At 38.6% G+C, this 22379-nt stretch overlaps 1 protein-coding gene across 2 annotated transcripts; it reads left to right on the forward strand.

The window, feature by feature from the left end:
• The first annotated feature begins 6828 nt into the window (after nucleotides 1-6828).
• Nucleotides 6829-21843, forward strand: LOC116260354 (myosin-1-like). Of its 2 annotated transcripts, XM_031638636.2 has the most exons (24): nucleotides 6829-7916; nucleotides 9670-9771; nucleotides 9854-9997; nucleotides 10095-10245; nucleotides 10355-10382; nucleotides 11750-11915; nucleotides 12077-12140; nucleotides 12271-12284; nucleotides 12371-12455; nucleotides 13461-13564; nucleotides 13667-13805; nucleotides 14329-14447; nucleotides 14535-14687; nucleotides 14781-14870; nucleotides 15541-15618; nucleotides 17581-17739; nucleotides 17952-18155; nucleotides 18794-18999; nucleotides 19502-19637; nucleotides 19978-20107; nucleotides 20203-20349; nucleotides 20429-20508; nucleotides 20762-20809; nucleotides 21032-21843. In XM_031638636.2, the coding sequence occupies exons 1-24, from the start codon at nucleotides 7533-7535 to the stop codon at nucleotides 21725-21727; spliced, it is 3627 nt and encodes a 1208-aa protein (XP_031494496.1). In that variant the 5' UTR covers nucleotides 6829-7532; the 3' UTR covers nucleotides 21728-21843. The 2 variants fall into 2 exon arrangements, with proteins under 2 accessions (XP_031494496.1, XP_031494497.1); XM_031638637.2 differs by lacking the exon at nucleotides 20762-20809.
• Nucleotides 21844-22379: the final 536 nt, after the last annotated feature.

Genomic DNA, 22379 nt, shown 5'->3' on the forward strand with positions numbered 1-22379 from the left:
TCATCTTTTGTAATAGGAGGCCGCCATTAGGGGCAGTTTTTTATCAGGGAGCGGAAGCCTCTTGGTTATGGAAGAAAAAGGAATCGTGCCAACCAGACGTCAGGGTTCTTCAAGGAGGGATGAGACTGAGGGAGAGAGAGAGACCTTGTTTGGTTTACAACCACGATCAAGCAGGGTACCAGCGATGGGCAATGCTGCCTCCATTTTTGAGACATAGAATGGTAATCGGCTAACCTCTCTGGAGTTAAGTTCTAGAAATCAATCTCTTAAGCATCTTTTTAAGATTCTAATAATTTAGATGTTTATCTATGTGATCCAAACCTAGAAGCCTATTCTTAGACCAGTCCAGTTTGATTTTCAAATCAAAGTTTACGAGGATCAAAGATTAAATTATCCTTTTTTTTCTGAAAACTTGTAAGTTACGAGCTTTCATCTACACATAGGTAACTTGATTCATGTCTGATTAAAGACAATCCAAGAAATTTGATCTCTAAAATATGATTGCACAATGAATGTGCGATTACGTTGTACAGTGTGATGAGAGCGGACCTGCCCCTGATACAGGTCTCAAACAACATGCAGTTGACGGTTTAATCCGCCTCACCTCCCATTGGCAGTCTCAGATTTGTTTCAGCTTCCTCTCGTGACAAAAACTCCTACCGTGGTATGTCCTTTGCCAATCTACCTACCACCAATCCTCTAGACTATAAGCTGCACGTCGTCCAAGAATTGAAGTTCCAGCGAGCCTAATCAGTGGCAGAACCAGAAAAGTTTCGTGTCGTGGGAAGTTTTTATCGTCGTCGGCTACTAAGAGCAGAAGAAGATCAAGTGCAGTATCTTTTATCTCAATCGTAAGTAGGCGCAATTTGCATAAAGGTCCTTAAAAGAGCTTCCAATAGAAGTTGCGAGCATGCGGTAAGGATGAAATGAGAAGAGTGTCAAGTTGTTCTTGAATTAAGTTCCAACCTGCTATTCCTAAAGATTGGTGGCGAGACTGTCTCCTCATTGTGTTTGACTCACTAAGAATTATCTCAGCTATTGAAAGTATGCAGATTGACTGTTGAGTGGAAAAGAAAGAACATTTTAGAATCTTTTTCTCTTCCAACCTTCAATGTGGATACTCTCCCTCCCTCTCTCGCTCTCTCTATGTGTGTGTGTGTGTGTGTGTGAGTGCGCGCGTGCTTGGAATTGGAGCCTTGGAGGGTACTCATGGAATTCAAACACTTCATTATGTTGATGTGTTGTTAACCCCCATCCTTTCCTTTCATGGTTTTTCATGACCAATAGTTGGGCGTCCCCCACAGGCATGCATGTTGAGTGAAAAGAAGGTTTTGAGGGGATAAGCGAGCATGTGGTTGATGCAGCCACTTGGGAAACCAGAAAATAATTGTCTCGTGGGATTGGGCCCAAAACCTGCTGCCAGAAAAGGCCCTTTTTCAGTTAAAAAACGCTTTTCTGTTCATACTTCAATTCATGCAAGGCAACTTCACATGGGCTGTTCATCTTTTCCATGCTTGTGCTTGAAGTGATCAGTCGCAGAATCTCACTGGATCATGCTTTCTCCCCCTAACAGAAGTAATGGCTGCGCCATCTCTAGCCTTGTATCGTTAAAGTGAACAATTGTGCCTGTTTGATCGTTGAATGGAACGCCGGCTATAAGAAACAGGGTACTCGAATCCAGCATGGCCCATCGAACAGAGGATGTTAAGAACACTAAAAAGTATTCATAGAGTCTGCCGCTCTTAATTATATGAATCTGCATTTAACATCCTTCAGAAGAATAAGATCATGGCAACGCTGAAGCTAGAAAGTGGCATGCTTGGAACTTGATCTAGGATCTTCACCAGTGCCAATAAAAAATAGTTTTATACTAAAAGACCATCATCCCATAAGATACAAACTACAGTGTGGGGAAAAAGATATGCATCTTGCAGGCCCTTCGATGTGGATTCCAGAGCCAGGGATGGTTCCCTGCCTCTCAAAGCAAGTATCTTGTGGGGGCATGGTTCCACTATCCTTTCCACTTCATTTTTCAGCAGAAAAAAAAAATTTGTAGCAACACACGTGCTCATGCGCATTCACATGGATTCATGTGCATTATTGCTTGAACATACGCCCCGAGCGAAAGAGAGAGAGAGAGAGAGAGAGAGAGATTCTGATAAATCACACAGAGAAAGATTCTGATAAATAACATATTTTATGAATAATTGCAGTGAGCATCTTTGAAGTATAATAGAAAATAACAGGCTGAGTACCTCAAATGTTAATGGCAGCACAGTGATATGAACTTCCAAAACAATAGATTTTGGCATCGCAGGTGCAGGTCTTGAAGCATCTGCACTCTGCAGTGATAATTACAAAGTTTACGATCACCACCTATGTCTGCTGTACCCAGATGCTCCTTGCAAAAACAATTGCTGTCTCTCCCTCTTATGTCGGCATGTTTGTTTGTGTCCACATATGTCCAAGAGAGAGTGCTAGATCTGGATCTGATCCGCCCATGAAGAGCTAAGACTTGGATCCAATAAGGAGAGAGGAGCCATTCACAAGGACTGCTACTTCCACCTACCTATTACTGGGAGGAAGTGAGGCAATGGTGGTTCTTGGGGAGTAAGACAGAGAAATAAAGGCCCAATCAAGTTTGATAATTTCGAACTGCAGTTAAGTGGCACATCTAGTTAATGCATTTGGGTAGTAAATATGTGTGGTCTTCCCATTTTCTTTTTGACGCTGGTTGGTGCCATTGATTCAAACTCATTGAATGAAAATATATATTTCATCCCTTAGTGCGAGTTTGATTGACTGCGTCTTTGTTTTTGGTTGGTCGATCCAAAAGAATAAGTTTTAGATTTCCAGTCAGGTTCCTTTAAGGCAGATAGAAAATTTTGGAAAACCTTATGTTAAACATGAAGAAGCTATCAAGATTTTTATAAATGGTTCTTGCGCAATGCAAACTTCTTGTCTTCACAAGCAAGTTAACCAAGCAATCAAACTTGCTTCTAGATAGATATATATATATATAGAGAGAGAGAGAGAAAGAGAAAGAGATTTGCGATCCGTTGATCAGATAGATCCTGGTTTAGTGAGACAAAGGCGGTAGCTGCCAAATTAAGCAAAGCCGAATCCCTAATTCTAATGACAGGAACTGCCAGACTTGCATGTGCTTAAGATCAGAGACACTTTAGAGTTTCATTGTCTACTTTGTTCGAGGAAGATGTATTAAAGAGTTCCTGAGAACGACCAAGGTGAAACTAACTTCTTCCTCTTCAACACATTGGCAGGTCCTAATTGGTGATCAAATCATGGGCTGGGATCAGACCCACTGGTTTAGCGAGGCAAAGGTGGTAGCTGCCAAATTAAGCAAAGCCGAATCCCTACTTCTAATGACAGTAACTACCAAACTTGCATGTGCTTAAGATCAGAGACACTTTAGAGTTTCATTGTCTACTTTGTTCGAGGAAGATGTATTAAAGAGTTCCTAAGAACGACCAAGGTGAAACTAACTTCTTCCTCTTCAACACATTGGCAGGTCCTAATTGGTGATCAAATCATGGGCTGGGATCAGACCCACTGGTTTAGTGAGGCAAAGGTGGTAGCTGCCAAATTAAGCAAAGCCGAATCCCTACTTCTAATGACAGTAACTACCAAACTTGCATGTGCTTAAGATCAGAGACACTTTAGAGTTTCATTGTCTACTTTGTTCGAGGAAGATGTATTAAAGAGTTCCTGAGAACGACCAAGGTGAAACTAACTTCTTCCTCCTCAACACATTGGCAGGTCCTAATTGGTGATCAAATCATGGGCTGGGATCAGACCCAGTTTCCACTTTGTGAAAGAAACATCCATACGAGTCATATTCATCTGTCTTCATCCTAAAGTGACATAACTAGAGAAAAATTAGGCAATTTGATGAAAAGAAAGCGAGAAAAGTTCTTAAAGAGATAAAACGGTCCAAGATTTCCCCAACAAAAAGTTATAACCCACACCTCTATTTCGCACTTGATAAATTACTCCTAATCTGGAGCCCTGTTGGGCATCTGTGATCAAATCCGTTTTGTCAGGTGATTAAATAAGAAATGTAGCTACATAGCACACGGATCCCGGCAAAATGTAAACCAGGAAAATGACTACCAATAATAAGCTAAACTTGGAGCTTGTTGAAGCAAATTATGTAGCCAACTTAAAGAGTAAGATATTCATCAAAGAACGGCAACGGCTACCAATATCATCAGCCATGAAAAAGGGGTAGTGAAGCACTGAAAGGATTCGTTTTCTTGTTTTTTTCTTTCTTGCAAGTTGGGGATGCAGGGTTTAGTAGAAAGAGGAAGTGAAGCCATGTGCCCCCTCAAGTCTCACTAGGAAAAAGAAAAATGGCTGAACAATAGTTGTCATATAGTGGGCACAAAAGCAGTTATGCAAAAGTTTTGAAAATTATTGCACCTTTCAAAGCTCCTTATAATAATGCAAAAATAAGTCCTACAAAGTTGGCATATATTAAAGAAAAGAAAAAACTTGAAAACCCAATCTGGGTTTGGCTTTTTAGCATATTTACAATGACATGCCTCCCTTTGAATATGATGCCTTCGCATCCCACTTGTATATAAATTTTTTCTAAACCTCTTCAATATTAATCCTAATTGATGCTTTAATAGATATCTTTGGCTGTGAAAGATACAAACGCTAGCGAGAGAGAGCATTAACTTTGCTTGCAAGTCAAGATGTCAGAAGATTGAACTGAACGCGGCTTCTCAGGGGATTGCAAGGAAACATGATCCTTGATTATCACCAAAATGGTGGCTTGATTTCTCTGGATTTAGAATTCATAGATATGATGTGGATCTGATGTCGCATACTTTTGCAGACATGCAAAAGATTCATAGTAAAATCTGCAGTTCATCAAACTAAGAGTCTGTTAAGTCAAAAACTTAATATCCACACTTAAAATCCTTACCTTACTTCTTTGCATTAAGAAGAATTTGAATTTAAGATCGGAGAGGAGAGCGTTGTTCTCAAATCTTGAAGATTTCAAGTCTGATCATATCAAATGCCTTTTTAGTGATTGTCAATGACAGAGAACTACAAAGGCTCTCAATAACTGCCCACATAAAACCAGGGAGAGAAAAGGACCAGTCCACGGTTAGGAAAGATTCCGAAGGGCCAAAACACGACGAAGCGAAAGGTGATGAAGTTGGGGCTCGCCTTTTCTTTTGCCATCTTCAAAAGATGATGCAGGAAGGGCGTGGGAGATGGGCTCTCGCCTTCTCATCTTTCTTCTATCACGGTCACGTCGGAGGGATCAGTCACCTGAAAAAGGGTGAAGGATCGGTCTGCCTCGTGCCTCCTCATCATTGTGTTGGGTTGTTTGTAGAAAATTAAGATCCTCCATTGCCCATTATATTTTCATTCTTTCTCTTTTCCTATTTCAATCACTAATCGTAAACATAGGAGACTTCAGCAATAAGCTCTCCATGGGCTGATACCGATCAACCATGTCTTGGCCGGAATTGGACATTTTGTTAATTAAATACATAAGAAACATATTGTTTTGAGAAAATATAGAATGGTATCAACTTTTTTTTTTTTCATTTTTCATTTCTCCTTGTTAAGAGACTTAGTTACTTCTAATGAATCATTTGACAACAGGAACATTATGTGGGTATCGTTTCATAAATATATTTTATGGTATAATCAGAGCAGGTTCATGAAACACTAGAACCTGGGTTTTAAATGTAAAACCCAAATACTGCTCCCTTGTTTCTCCTATAACAAATGGCGGACACCCATAAAACGTAAAAGTAGCGATAAGCCTGCCTACCGACCGCTAACTCAACTAGGTGCACCAAGCCCCTTGGGCAGGATGATACCACATTAATTGATCAGCCTCCCATAAGCTGGTGCTTGAAAAACCTTAATTTGACAAATTTTGTTAAAAGCTTGGCCATTGTTAAGAAAATCACAAACTTCTATGAAATAACTAATAAAAGGTAGGTTTGAAAGAAAGAACACTTTCCTATTGAAAAACATTGAAGAAGAAGAAAAAGAATGGATATTGGATGATATGTGGATGTTGTTGTTGGTTTCCTTTGTTTTCTTACATATCCCATTCAATGGGATATGTAAGAAAACAAAGGAAACCAACAACAACATCCACATATCATCCAATATCCTTTCTTCCTCTTCAGTAAAATGTGCCCTTTCCTCTTTCCCATGCACTAGCTTTATTTTTACGCTTCTTGCTTCTTTAATGATGGGGAGACCGATGTTCGATGAGAGCTGAAGCTTTTATCCATGTCCTTTTAAAGAAGCTTGCTGTGTTTGTAGTTTTAAGATGTTGTTAGAGATGTATCTCAACTTGCACATTAGCCAGTGCTTTTGTAATATTATAAAAGGTTGATGTCATTGACAGTTGAAATAGTAGTGCTTTTGTAATATAGGAAGTTGATGTAATTGACACCAGAAATAAAAACTGATCGCCTACCAGTGATAATAATCCCTTGGATTAATTAATCGGCAACCAAGATATAATTAAGTTTGATTTTCTTTCAATTTAACCGTCGTTTTATATACAATTAAAGATTTTAAATGAAAAAACGTGTCATTTTACCCTCTAAAATAACGCGGATCGTTGCAAGGTTTTGATTAAATATGAATTCACATCGAGTGACGTGACACACGGGGTGACTGGATGCTTACTACCCACGACGTTGCCGATATCCGGCGCCCTCCGTGAAGACGTTTAAGCCGTCGCGCCATCGGGGCATTTTAGCCATTTCCTATAAAATTTTGAAATCTGACTCGCTATTTATTGATCCAAAGGGTGAAAGCAGTTTTTCCCGCAATTCCTACCCGCCATTCTCACCAAATCACAGGAAGCATTCTCTTCTTCCTTTTCTTTTTCGATTATCTAAATCCAAACAAATTCTTTTCCTGAAGATTCTTTTCAAAAAGCCTGCTCAAGCACAAGCTCGCAGGAGGGGGGAGAGAGAGAGAGAGAGAGAGAGGAAAAAGGTGAAGAACTCTTTCGATCTTCTCAAGAAACCCTAGACGAGTTCTCGTCAACTTGTTCCTTGGAGTGTCGTTGTGGCTGTAGCCGTTGTGTAGCTCGGGAATCGAGCGAAAGAGGATTTTTGTCGGATGCAGAGCCGCGCGAAACTCTTCGTGCAGCTGCGTAGTGGAAAGAGATGGTTCTTTAACCAGATTAAGAGAAGTCTTGTGGTTTCTCCTGAGGTTTTGCGTGTTTCTGGTGACATTTACGCGAGTCGGGGTTCTGTGGACGAGATCCTCGTGATCGAGCGACGCATTTCGGTGATCGTGCTCGGAAGTGAAGCGGAAGGGTGGTGGATAATGGATTAGCCTGTGGTCTCCTGTAGGCTTCTTAGGGGGTGTCTAATGCAAGAATGTGGTTCTGTTTGAAAATTATTCGCTTAAATCAGACTGACCGCAAGCTTCCTAGGCACATGAAGGGTTGCGACTGAATCTTCTATGAGGACGACTTTGTTGGCCTCGTAGATTTCTCAAGGGGATTGGTGAAGATGATTCACTCAATCTCGCGGAAGAATGAGGCGGTCTTGGGGCCAAAGAAACGGACCTTGAAGGCCAAGGGACAGCATTCTCTACAGGTCATGAAGTCACTGCCTGTTGATTGCAGAATCTCCGGTCTTCCGGAAGCAGACTCTAGGATGATCGGGTTGGAGAGGATCATGACTTTTGAAGCCGTAAGGAGTAGTCCGGATCACCGCATTGTGGCGGATTCTCGGAGTCAGATCGTGGACCGGGGCAGTGACGAGTCCCCCTACGGTAGGAGTTTTGCTGTCATTGAACGTGATGAGGACGGCGAACTTTCAGGAAAGCCGCTGTATTTACCATTAAGTAACGAATTGGGTTGGAGTGACCATACCGTCTATGGTGCGAAGAAGGTAGCTCTGCTGTTGATTTCTGCTTTTGCTCGTCCTTTACAAGGATTAACCTCGTGCCTCTGTGAAAACTGATTTTATGCCAAGCTTCTTATCAATGTGCTCGTGTCTCATATAGGCGCACATTAACACGATGCGGGGAATTTTGGGTTCCTTTTTGTTTTTTATTAATCTCCGTAAATATTATATACGCATTGCTACCAACTACGCAAGGAAATGGCTATAGTGCCATACTTAAAACAAAGAGCTGAAAATGGGAATGAACAACTCTTCATGACGGCAACCAGAAACTCATTGGCCGCTGGGCCACGAGGTCTCCGCGTACTTGCTCAACTAACCGGTTTAGACCTTCAAGAAGTTGAAGGACGTCAAGAATTGGGTCTTAAGGCGCTCATCCATAATGCGTAAAGAATTGTCCGGTGGACAAGGTATGGGCTCTCGGATGCTTTACTTTGAAGGGCAGAAAGTTTGGTTGTTTCCCCCCCTTATATGCAAGGGAGAGAGCAAAACCCCTTTAATGTAGGTACACTTGCGAATCGGAAACGTAGACGTGTAAACTGAAAGTACACACGTCACACGGCAAAAAAAAATATTAATTAAAGAAGATTTTCAGTCGGCTTGACGGGCTAATTGTATTTCAGTTGATTAATCGATCTGGTCTTAAGTGACCAGGGTTCTAGGATTCAGAAATCACCAGTTCCTGTAGCAAAGGGAAACGGTACAAAGAAACGGTTCATTTTCAGATATGAGAGTTCAATTAGTGTCTACATTGTGGAGTCTATTCTTGTGAACTAATGAAGTTCATTCTCTTCAGTTTGATCCTTTTTATTTCTGGAATTTGGTAGCCTCATCATTGGTTTTTTATGAGAATTTTGGGGAAGCAAAATTACACCTATTTAGTTATGTTACTGGATTGGATTTATATCGTACTAATTTGTGGACTTACGATCTGCACACTCTTGTATTAGGAAAGGGTACCTTGTCATACAAGTGCCTTTAGTGTCTCTTCTAGGTAAAAAGCTATCACAAAGCCCTCGAACCTTCTTTCCGATATTGGACCAGCTCGCTTTCTTCATTAAAGTTTGCTTCATCTATTCATAGACCAACGAAGAGAAAGAAGAGCGACATAAAATAGGAAGATGGCGAACTAGAGAGAATGTTGTTTAAACCAAACGCCATTTACTCTATTTGTGTTAGGTTGTGTTTGAGGAAGATTATTAGTTGAAGGTATTATTCTCAAAGTCAGCCTCCATTGGCCTGAGTCAGCGAAAATGACTCATTGAAATGAGTCAGGACTGTACAATTTTCATTTCTCATTGCGTTCTTTCAATTTTGACTATTCTGGAATCGATCACTTTCAAAACAATGGTCACTATATTGACACAAATGTTTGTTACTAATTTCTTTCTTATTTTACCCGACATGGTATTTCTTTCACAACAAGCTTTTATTGACATTTTCGCAATATTACTCACAATATCGACACAAGTCACACAACTTGCTAATTTCTTTTTGGAAATGTATATGAAAGACTTTTCTTTTCTAACATTTACCAGAATCTTTCGTCTTTTGATATCATTATGACAAAAGGTCATGCATCATTGTACTCGGTGCACACACTGTTGTATTGCTGGAACTGCTTTTCTAGGTCGCTGTATGTGGACCTACAGAATATTGTCAAACCTTGATCTCTATTTAGTGAAAAGCTGCATGACTATTGATTGCTATACTTACATGCTGAAGTTTAATTTTTCAGAAGCTTCGTTTTTGGATTCAACTTCCAAATGGACAATGGGAACTAGGAAAGTTACAGTCAAGCTCTGAGGACGGTTCACATCTCATTTTGTTAGAAGGGAAAGTGAGTCTTCTACTATGTACTTATATTTTTAACAATCTGACTATCGTGGAGTCCTGAGATTTATATGTTATTTGTATACCAGGTATTAAAGGTGTCATCCGAGAGCCTGTTGCCTGCAAATCCTGACATCCTTGATGGTGTAGACAATCTTATGCAGCTCAGTTATTTAAATGAACCATCAGTACTTTATAATCTTCAATGTAGATACTCACGAGATATCATCTATGTGAGTCTAGGCTTCCTTAACTTTTTCCTGTGATCTGTCAATCAATGTTGAGGCCTGCAGCTTCTTGCATCCATTCGACTAATTTGTACTTTCTCAGACAAAAGCAGGTCCCGTGCTGGTTGCTGTAAATCCTTTTAAACCAGTACCATTTTATGGAAATGGTCATATTGAAGCTTACAAGAGGAAAGTTATTGACAAACCTCATGTGTATGCTATTGCAGATACAGCCATTCGTGAAATGATACGAGGTAACTATGCAATTATTTGCTACAGCATATCAAAATTTAAAATTCACTGTTTCGGAGACTTTCATTTATTTTTTCTTCTCTATCTTCTAATTGTCTAATAATTTTGCAGATGAAGTTAATCAGTCCATAATTATAAGGTCAGCCACTGCATACTAGCCATTGTTTTCAGTAAAAAAACTTGTTCTCGTAGGTTGTCTCTTGGTTGATGAGTTCAAGAATGGAATTATTATTTTTAACATTTTATGAGCACAATGTCACTCATAGTAACTGCATGTCAGCTATCTATTTTTTCCGTCCACCTCATCCACTGTCCTTCTCTCTTCTAATTCTGTCTTCAGTACCCTTGTTGAAAGCTCTCATGATGCCACATCCATAGCTAAGTAACTCATAAGAAACGTTCTTTGTTATATGGTGGGTGCACCTGCTGGAACTTTTGTGGTACACAAACACACACTCATGCAAGTAAATAAAACACATGGACATATATATGCAGGATGTCACATGGGTGCTTGCAGAATGCAAATAGGCTACTGCAATGCAGTTGGACATGATCATGATGCTTGTGTTTTCATGGTCTTTGGTTTTAAATTGCAAACAGTTCAAGACCCACTAGACAGTAAGGATGTCAACAGCCCAGATTTTGATAAGCTAAATGCATCACTAAAAGGATCCAGATTAGACAAGATGCAGCTAAAACGGGCAAAAACTTAAAACTCAATGACCCTGAGTGTATTCCCATTAGAGAGATATTCTGCCACAATCAAGATGCTGTATCTACTATCCTAAGAAGATTACTGAAATCCCTTCCTATGCTATTAAAAATTTCTCAACTAGATGAGTAAAACCGTTCTTGGTATCCTTATCCCTTAGGGTTGCATCTTGAGGAAGTTAATCAAGTTACTTTCCTTATCACCTGGCTTGCAAATAGACCTGGCAATTGGCATTTAAAGCTAAGTAACACAGACTCTTCAAAAAGTTTGCCATGCCCAAGTCATGTCAGGCGCGGCTTTGGTGCAGCTTGGGTGTGGCAACAAACATATTGTTTTTTTTTCCTTTGACTCATTGCTAATTTTATTACTTGAGAAAATTTTTATGTCTAGTTTCATTGTTTGCAAATAGTTTTAGTTATTTGTGTGTGTGTATATATATATATCCTTGCCGCACATGTGCTCGTGTTTTTTTGGAAAATTCAACTTCCGCACCCGCACTTGGGCCCACACCAGCACCTGCACCCAGCACATGTGTGACATAGATTTAAAGCAGAATTTATTTTGCCAACAGTCCCATTGTTTTGTTCTCATATGAGAGATGGTTCAAGTATTATTCCTCTTAAGCATTTTGAGGAACATGGATTGTGTGGACTGTGAAAGGTTTTATCTGTGAATTTCTTAGCTGTAGAAGCACATGGGTCACAGCATCAAATGCTTTTGACTGGTCAATAATTCTTTGCCAGTTTGGGTCATTTTTTGTGCATATGTGAAACTGATTCATGGTTCATCTTCAGTGGTGAAAGTGGAGCTGGTAAAACTGAAACTGCGAAAATAGCAATGCAATATTTGGCAGCCCTTGGAGGTGGCAGTGGGATAGAGTATGAAATTCTGCAGACCAATCCGATACTAGAATCTTTTGGCAATGCAAAAACATTGAGAAATGATAACTCAAGCCGTTTTGTAAGTGCACTGTTGAAATATTAGCAAATTCCAGCGCAAATAAGTGACCACAAGTTCATTTTGAGAAACTCTTGAACCAGTTCTATTTTAGTTAAATTGCATGTTATCGCTTTATTTTATTCAGATCCTCACTGTCTGAAGACATTTCTGCTTGTTTGCAGGGTAAGCTCATTGAGATTCATTTTAGCAACACAGGAAAAATTTCTGGTGCCAAGATTGAAACCTGTAAGGCCATCATCCTTGAATATGTCAATGCTATCTTTCCTGGGCTCCTATTAATTGTATTAGTCATCGAAGGCAACTTATTTATTTTCGTCTATGTGCACATGATGATTTCCTTGCTGCAATTGGAAAGTTTTACTGGAAAAGGTACTTCTACATTCCCCTTAATGAGAATCAAACTATTCTGTATTTGGGATAAAATAGTTCTAACTTGGTGTTTATTTAGCAAACAGTCAAGAGTGGTCCAGTGTGCAGAAGGGGAACGATCATATCATATATTTTATCAGCTTTGTGCTGGAGCAACTCCTGCTCTTAGAGGTCTGACTCATTGTGATTTTATTTTTGTGCCTGTATGTTTATGAACATAATATGCTGTATAAGCACATAATTTGTTGTATGATGTAGAATTATCATCTTTAGTAATTTATCAATAAGTGCAGCAGATATGTGGCCACTAAAAATCAACTTTTGATTTCAAAACCATAATTTGATGTTCTAAATTCTGTATCTGCTGTAGTCCAAGCACAGGACAAGTTCACTTGCATTGCTCACTATTGAAAATATGAAAGTACAGAATGAAAAAAAACCTGGCACATTTGCAAACACATGTGAAATTAAAACGAGGGCTCTGGTTCCCATTGCAGAAAATATGTCAAACATTGATAGCATGTTTGAACCATCCCCAAAATGTGAATATGCATCTAATTCAAATGTTCTCCTCAAATGAGATATTTTACCCATCCAACATGTGAAGCTAATTTAAGTCCTCATCATGCATGGATGATATAATCTGCCCTTTCAAGGAACATGGGTTCTTGCATGTTGGATGTGAAATTCATGTGTTCGACTTCATTTTGGCCAACTATAAAAATATTTAACATAATGACTAAAACCAACCTCACACATGATATGTCATAACTAAACTTTACTACATCAGTGGAAAAGCAATGAGATAGAGATGCACAAAGTCTTGATCCCCAGATGGCAGATTAACAGACTGAGATAGAGATACTGTCCACTTTTTATGTTGCCAATTTTTGAGAGAATGGTTTTTTACTTTGTGCATAGTTGTCTATAAATTTGTATTACAAACTGTTTTTAAATTTCTTGTTGCACTTATTCACAATTCTTCCTATAACAGATTATCTCTTCTAAACTTCAGTTGCTTAAATGTTTCATTCCTCGATGCAAGAACATTGCTTCATTAGCTTCTCTATTTGCAAAATAAACTAGTCTTAGATGGTTTGAAATCTTTCACTACTAAAACAAAAGTTGTTGAGTTAATTGCTACCGTTTCATTGTCTTTCCACCAATTTGTAACAGAAGGACTGAATTTGAAGAATGCTAACGAATATAATTATCTGAAGCAAAGCAAATGCTTCACTGTCAATGGGGTTGATGATTCTGAGAGATTTCGTCAAGTGAAGGTAAACAATCTATGCCTAGTTATATATACAAAAGTCTGTTTACCAGTTTACTTTAATATGGTAAGTACAACTGAAATATAAGTGCATCAAATGTACTGCCAGGATGCATTGGATGTTGTTCATCTCAGTAAGGAGGATCAATATAATGCATTTGCTATGGTTGCTGCTGTCCTATGGCTTGGCAATATTTCTTTTAGGGTGATCGATAATGAAAATCATGTTGAAGTTGTTGAAGATGAAGGTAAAGTGATTTTTTCAATCAAAAGTTCCCTGTTTATGCATCTATCTAACATGATACATTGACTGTTTCTTGCTGGAGGGTGAGAAAGGCAGTGAGAAAAGATAGTTTATCTTTCATTTGACTGGGATTCTCTTTTTTCACCATATATAACTGGTTTAACCCCTTTCCTCGACTTTCCTATCAATAAAAAATGCCTAATGGCAAAAGACATTTAAATAATTTGAAGAAAATGCATATTTATGTTCTAACAACGTTTTGTGGCAAATATTTTAACAAGAATGATTAAAAAAGTTGAAGGAAAACAAGATCATGCCTTTGCAATTTTTGTAAGTTTGGTCTACTTCGTACTAAAATAAATATTGGCTAAAATATTAGGAGAAAATATTTTTTTACTAAATAAGCTGGCATCTTCCTCTTGCTTCATGTCTGGATCATCTTGGTCTTATAATTTGCTTTTCATAATTGCTGAATTGGAAGCTAACATGATGATGCTTCTTAACTTGTCACAATTTCTTTGGAACAGGAGTTCAAAATGTTGCTAAGTTAATAGGTTGCAGTATTTTCGATCTCAAGTCAGTTTTATCAACTCGTAAAATGCGTGCTGGAAGTGAGAATATTACTCAAAAGCTAACATTGCCCCAGGTGAGGATGTCACTGTGTCCTATCTTTAGTTGTCGACCCCTCTCCTTGTAAGATGGTAGGTTCTTATAATCACACTCTTTTAACAAGGCCATTGACGCAAGAGATGCATTAGCAAAATCGATCTATGCCAGTTTGTTCGACTGGCTGGTGGAACAGATCAACATCTCACTAGAAGTGGGCAAGCGGCGGACCGGTAGATCTATCAATATTCTTGATATCTACGGCTTTGAATCCTTTCATGTACGTCTGCACATGAATATTGAATTGTAGCCGTTAATTTTGTCAAACTGACCTGGAGAATGTTTTGATGGATGACTGCTTTTTCTTTCCTAGAGAAACAGTTTTGAACAGTTCTGCATAAATTATGCAAATGAGAGATTGCAGCAGCACTTCAATCGACATTTGTTTAAGTTAGAGCAGGAGGTAATCCTTATCCATTGCTTACATAGTTATCTTTGTCAGTTGACTTTTATTATTGGTTTCCTGCAATTTTTTTGAGAATAAGCATGTTTGACATTCTCTACAAATAGCTTGCATGTTCTCTGGAGGTTTTTTTTTTAAAAAAAAAGATCCTCGGTGGTAGCTTATACCATCTTGCTTTTCAATGTGGATTACTACTAAAATTGGCTGTCTAAACTATGAGAGTTTTCACTATTTCATGCACCTGTTGTATATGCGCATATATATATATATGTGTGTGTGTGTGTGTGTGTATATGTATATAAATATAAGTTTATATAAGTGGTGTTCATCTAGATGTCAGCCATTCAATTTCCTTTGATAAAGAATTATAGGTGGAATTGAAAAGTGAGTAGTGAGCATGGTCGACACTGTTCATTTTTCCCATATATGTATATCTACATACACACGCACACACACACAAAAGCAGACACACGTACACTCCTATCTGAAAGTAGGATGTACAGGTGCTAAGGTGAGATAGGTTTAAGCACTTCATTAGGTCTTTCCATTTTTTTGACTTCAGTTGGAGAGAAATGAATCTCTACTGTCAGCAAATCCACCTTACTCTAGTATATATTAAGCAATGCTTTAGGATGCTTATCACCCTTATAGATCTTTTATGTCATTGCAGGAATATATTCAAGATGGAATTGACTGGTCAAAGGTTGAATTTGACGACAACCAGGATTGTTTGCGCCTGTTTGAGAAGGTATGCACATTGATTTTTGTTTAAGCCATAAAATTTCCTTTGGAAGTTGGTTATTGACAAAGTTTGAACTTTGAAGTTTGCTGACTATGGTTGCTCATTAGTCATTATTGTCCACGTTGCATGGATACTAACGCGAGTGCTGGTATTCGATGCTTTGCATGAGTGTTAGACTAGAAAAAAAGACACCTGGTCATGCAACTCCAATATCTTTCTTCAGAATGTACGACAGTTTTTGAGTTTCAATGATACTAGTTACTTTACAACAAGTGCTAATTGGATCTGTACTTGAAGGATGAAAGAAGGCAATTGTAACACAAGGAACAACCCATTTGATTCCAAGGTTCAGAGTTAATTTTTTTGTTCTCTTTTTCTAAGTCGATCTTCTTAACAAAAGTTGCTGCTAATCTTGGACTTGCTTGGCTATGAGTTGCCAATTGTGTCGCATATGTAAGGCAGCTGAATGTGCCTTATTCAACGTCGAGTTTTCACGTCGCTCAACCTTGTGTTTGTAATTAGCTTTAATGTAGATATAAACCTGCATTTAAGAAAGACAATCTAACAAAAAAATTAGTTAAACCAGCACTATGTTTCCTGATTAACTGAATATACTGGACGTCTTTTAATTCCAAACTGGAACGGATAGAATTCCACACACTATGGCGCTCCAACATTCAAAGAAAAGGTGGTGTAGGAACTTTTCCCTTTTTGAGAGATAAGATCAGCTCGCAAGCATAGTACCAAATTTATGTAATTTGCTGTGCAATGTCTCCCCTAACAAGCTAAGCAAATGAGTCAAGCTTCTCTGGAAATAGCATACTCACAACAAATCCTTTTCTTTGTGGTTCTAACACACCTTCGTTTTGAATGTTTTGGAAGTTGATTCTTCATATCTTATTAGGAGAATCATGCTAGATCAATTTGTCTTCCCTTATTGCACGAGGCACTTCCTTTTAAATCTGTAGAACGATCCAATCAAAATTCAGATTGGAGGGCCAGGCTACTTTGTACTTATATGGCTTCCATAAGTGACTGATGTAGATCTCTCTCAATTAGCTATTAAAATTTTTTATGGATCAATTGAATTTGAAGTGAACCTTCCCAGAGGTCGGTCCAAAACTTCACTTCAGTGCCATCCCCAGTATACCAAGAAAACTTGTCCTTTAAAGTTGCTATTCACAGTTCAGGCTCTTCCATGCTGTTCAGCCCTTCCAGGTTTTTCTTCAATCCAGAAAAGTTCGACTCTTTCAGAGAGTTCATAGCTCAATCTTATTTCTTCACTGAGAAAGAGATGTTTGTCTTCTGCATTTCTGGCCTTAATTAAGCTCTTTACTAGTGTAATATAGTAATTAGAAGGTTAACAAAAGAAGATTAAATTGGGTTCCATTTTCTTGTTTAATTGACTTGCCAAGGCCCAAACAGTTTGATAGGGACTCCTCTTGTGCAGTCTGCGAACTCTACACACTGTGAGTTACAAGAGTAGCTCATTGCTTGTGATGTGTTCTATGCCATTTTTGCATACTGAACTGCTCATTTATACGTAGTTTGCATTTGTGAATTGTCTTCATTTGTCTAAATATTGTTTCCTATTTGTCATTTGTATTTTTCCTAAGAAAATGTGCAGCATGTGGAGAAATGATGCGCTTTTCGAGAACCATATCATTTAGGCAGTCAGGCTCCTGCTGGAGGGCATAGGTGTCTTGGTAACACTTGATTATCTATTTTAAGAAAAATGTCTATCACCATCATTTCCACCTTCTCCTTGTTCATATTACAGTGAGATAGTCCAAATAGGTCTTCAAAGTAGTGCTCTACGGATGTGACATTTTTCAAAGGGCTATTCTACAGGGCATCTTCTAGTGGATCCTATCCATAATCCTGTTTGATGCTGCACCATGTATGCTAATGTTTCCCAGGATGAAAGCTTTGTTCAGAGATTGACAGTCTTACTTTTGATATTTGCAGAGACCTTTAGGATTACTTTCTCTATTGGATGAAGAATCAATGTTTCCCAATGGTACAGATTTGAGCTTTGCTGACAAGCTTAGGCAGCATCTGGGTTCTAATCATTGTTTCAGAGGAGAAAGAGACAAGGCTTTCAGCATTTGCCATTATGCAGGGGAGGTCGTCACAAACTTCTTTGAATAAGACTATATGATTTGCAGTTTGCACATCGTTTCATAATATGCTCTTTCACCATGTTCTTAAGACACATGCATGTTTTTGAAAAAGCGGGGACTTGCTACATATTGATTTGGTTCAATCTCTTTTCTCATGAAACTATTATATTTTGCGCTTTCTGGTGCACTATTTCACTAATTATCTGCTTTCTTCAGGTTTTGTACGACACATGTGGGTTTCTTGAGAAAAACAGGGATTTGCTGCATATTGATTTGATTCAACTTCTGTCATCATGTGCGTCCAAGCTTGCTCAGGTATTTGCATCAAATATGCTTCATCAATCCGAAAAGACAAATGGCTCTCAGCATAAGCCTGCTGGAGCAGATTCACAAAAGCAAAGTGTTGCAATGAAGTTTAAGGTAATTTTGTGATTCATGTGGCACCTTTGGTCAAGTAAAATTACTTTCAGAGATGGTTTTCTCATTTACTAAAATGCATTTAAAATGAAAAATCCAAATATGTTATTTTATTTGCTTATGAATTTGCTGAAAGAACAGAAAAATCTTTTATGCATGGTAATGGGCAGTATGGACATTGCAGGTCGAACTAAATGGCTAGATATCACCTGAATGATTAGACGGTTGTCGGAGCAGCCAACATGTACATGCTTCTTTCTTCAATTGAGTTAGCCTGGTGTTGGTTACTGATGAATCTGTTGTTAGCACTTGCATAAAAATTTGTACAGAAGAACGATTCTTGGATCTTACAATAAAAATTTGCACAAAATCTTCCGCCAAAATGTGTGCATTCTCCTTATATCTCTTGTAGGAATTTGTGTTTCAAAAATTTACTAAGAAACATTACTTGAATAAATCTCGAAAAGCATTCATATGAGCAGCCTAATTGGATTGTGAATACACAAGTATTTGCATGTATGTGCTTGAAATGCACGTTAGAAAGCTTGATATACTGGTAGACTATTCCTGAAGATCAAAATTGGTTTATATACTTGTCTATGGAAAATCCTAATTTTCATTTTGGTACATATATATTGTAGGGCCAACTCTTCAAATTGATGCAGAGGCTGGAAAATACCACCCCTCATTTCATTAGATGCATAAAGCCAAATAACATGCAGCTTCCTGGCATGTACGAACAGCAACTTGTCTTGCAGCAACTGAGATGCTGTGGAGTGCTGGAGGTTGTTCGCATATCAAGATCTGGATATCCCACTCGAATGTCACATCAAAAGTTTGCTAGGAGGTAAATAATCTAATTTTGATGATATCTCCTGCTAGATTATGTCATATAGGTGTGGATGCGGTGTGGAAAATGATGCTGATACAGCTGTTATAGCACTTCATTTCTAAAAAATTAAGATGTGAGACGACATCCTTATGCACCCAGATGGTGAAAACTCAAAGAAAACACAGTGTGTGTTCTCAAGTACGCAATCCTGAACAATAGTTTTATCACTATAGTCAAGAATATTATATGAAAAATTGAAGTGTATCAATTAAAGAAAAGAATTCCACTAATTACAGAACAAGCATTCAAGACCATAAAAGGAGGTAAGCTCATGATAAAGTGTTGACTGCAGCATGACTGTGTCCTTGAAGTGTCCCTTTGTCCTGATGCAGAAGAAGGTAGGCTGCCTGGTGAAGTCTGCATCCATAAGATGGGATGCCAGGCGATGTTTCTGTATAATGTAGCTGCTAAATGTCAACGTCCTTCCTCCAATGACTGTGTGTCATTTGTTTTTCAGATATGGATTTCTTCTTTTGGAAAATGTTGCATCTCAAGACCCCCTTAGTGTATCCGTTGCAATACTTCAGCAGTTCAATATATTGCCGGACATGTATCAAGTTGGCTACACAAAACTCTTTTTCCGAACTGGGCAGGTAATACATTTTTTTGCTCACATACATTTCCTTTTTCATTTGTCTTCCTGCCATAATGTCTTACAACTGTTTATTATATCTCCAATGTCCAGTAGCAGCCAGTTCGGTGGATATTGAAAATTTTCATAGTCATAATCGTGCTAGTATGCTTGTTATACCTTCATTTCTTATTCTGCATTACATTCTTTTTTTTTTTTGAAGCAGGTTCGAAGATTCAGTGAATTTGTGGACTATATATTTACATCCGTAAATTTACTGAATCTTCAAAAGCTGCTTCCCCATCTGTGACATGGTATATGTTTTATCAATAATTAATGGGTTTCTGTTTTATTTTCTGTAGATTGGTGCTCTTGAAGATACAAGAAACAGCACTCTCCATGGCATACTGGGGGTGCAAAAGTGCTTTAGAGGTCACCAAGCTCGTTGCTATTTCAAAAAGCTTAAGAGAGGAGCTCTCATACTCCAATCATGTAGGAGATACTGTCCTCAGGCTTCTGAAATATAATTTACTTGAATGTGTTTCGGTATAGCAATTTCCTTTACAGTGACAAGCTTATGCTTGCAGTCGTGAGGGGAGAGAAAGCAAGAAGGGAGATTGCAATGCTAATTAATAGGCAGAAAGCTGTATGCATCATACAGCGACAGATAAAGTGCAATATTACTAGAAAAAATTATTTGGCTATCTGTGATGCATCAATACTTATTCAATCTGGTAAAGTTTTTCATTATCCTACGTTTTTGGTTGTTAACATTCAAATGTTCAAGTCTTACTCTTGATTTTCCACTGGCAGCTATTCGTGGTTGGCTTGTAAGGAAATGGTCGAACAAGGCTGATGTTCTTAAACTGGCCAGGACATCTGACGATACTAAGGTATGCTTTTGTTGGTTCACTTTGTTTAACACATCTGAGGTCATTTCTTGTATTGAATGGATGAACGGTTGTACTGCTTGCACATGGAATTGTTCCTTTGAAATGATGATTTTGTTTTTGTTTGTCTGTCTTTACTTTTAAATTTTAAAAGGTCTCAAAAGGAAAATGAGAATACAGTTTATTCTTATGTTGTATTTATCACAACATATATCAGATTATCCCATTTGCTTATCTGAGTAATTGTTTTGACCAGCCAGCTCCATTTCAGCAGGTTGGTGCTCCATCTCCTGGAAGATCAAAGGTTTTCTTCTCTCAGTTTCTTAGATTTTCATGGTTCCACTCAGGAACTGTTTGTTTTCAAAATGATTTTCCTTCGTTATTAGCAGATGTACAAGTGGAATAGTGCTGTTTCAATTGATGAATTCTCGGATGGATTTGTCTGGGCCTTGTCCATTTATGTGTGCACATCAGTTAAATGCCTTTATCGGGTTTTAAATATTTTTTTCTCTTCTCAACATACTAGAATGAGTCTGAAGCTCAGGAATCTGAGACCAATCATGTCTTGGTGAGACCATCGGATTTAGCAGAACTCCAGCGGAGGGTTCTGAAAGCAGAAGCGGCTCTCAGAGAGAAAGAAGAGGAGAATGACGTTCTTGCTCAAAAACTCCACCAATATGAGACGAGATGGTACGGATATGAATTGAAGATGAAATCAATGGAGGAGACATGGCAGAAGCAGATGACATCACTAAAGTCAAGTCTTGCTCATGCAAAGAAGAGCCTGGCAGGTGATGAAATAGGCAGGAAGTCGGACGTCTCAGTTCATGGTGGAGAAGATGATGGGGATCACAGCTGGAGCAATTCTAGTTCTGCCGATAGAAAGGGACCGAGGAACCACTGTACCTTCTTGGAAAAGGAAATGAACACTAGTTTGAGTGTGATCAGTCGGCTAGCTAAGGAATTTGAGCAGAGAACTCAGGTTTTTGATGATGACGTGAGATTCTTGGAAGAAGTGAAATCTGGTAAGGCTGAAGCGGATCTGGATGTCGATGATGAGTTAAAGAAACTAAGGAATGACTTCAAAGTGTGGAAAAGGCAGTTCAACACAAGCTTACGTAAATCCAAGGCAATATTACACAAGCTAGGAGGCCCGGAAGCAAATGCAGAGAGGGCCAAGAAAAGATGGTGGGGAAGGAGAACCAGCTCAAGGTTTTCCTAGGTTCATTCATATGCTAATTGAGTTTCTCGTATTTTGTATCTACGTGCTTATATTGATTGGAAGTGTCCTGGACTCCGGCTGTGCGATCTTCTAGTGATTATTTCGTATCTCATGTTTATCTGTGGTGCTAACCAGTTTCCATCTGATGAATCTGCAAGATTTAGGACCCATTGGATCGTCGGGCAGCCCTTGGATCGAGTCTATGGCACCATCTTTTGCTCCAATCCGATAGTCTCAGTAGGTTCTTTCTAGATCCATCAATATGTTTTTTCTTTTCTTCAATAGAAGTTCAATCCAACAGTCATCCGATCTACAAATGATAGAAGGGAAGAAGAACGGCGGACACGAGAAACTCCTCAACATCATACCAACAGACCAACTTACCATCAGAACCCAATCTCCCCACTTGACATGCCAAGAAATTTGTGCAGATTCAACACTAAGAAGAAATACCCAGGACACCAATTTAGAACCTACTGGAATCCACAAAGATTTAGCAAAAAATAAGATGAGGAGGAGCCAGTCACTTTATAGAAAAGACGAGCCGAGGCATACTTCGTTTCTGAGCTTCATACCCAGTTGCCGGACGACAAGAGCGAGGCTTTGAGACGCTGTTGTTAACATGATTTAGCAGAAACCCAATGCGGCGGGC

This window comes from Nymphaea colorata, chromosome 9 (assembly GCF_008831285.2).
Source record: "Nymphaea colorata isolate Beijing-Zhang1983 chromosome 9, ASM883128v2, whole genome shotgun sequence".
NCBI lineage: Eukaryota > Viridiplantae > Streptophyta > Magnoliopsida > Nymphaeales > Nymphaeaceae > Nymphaea > Nymphaea colorata.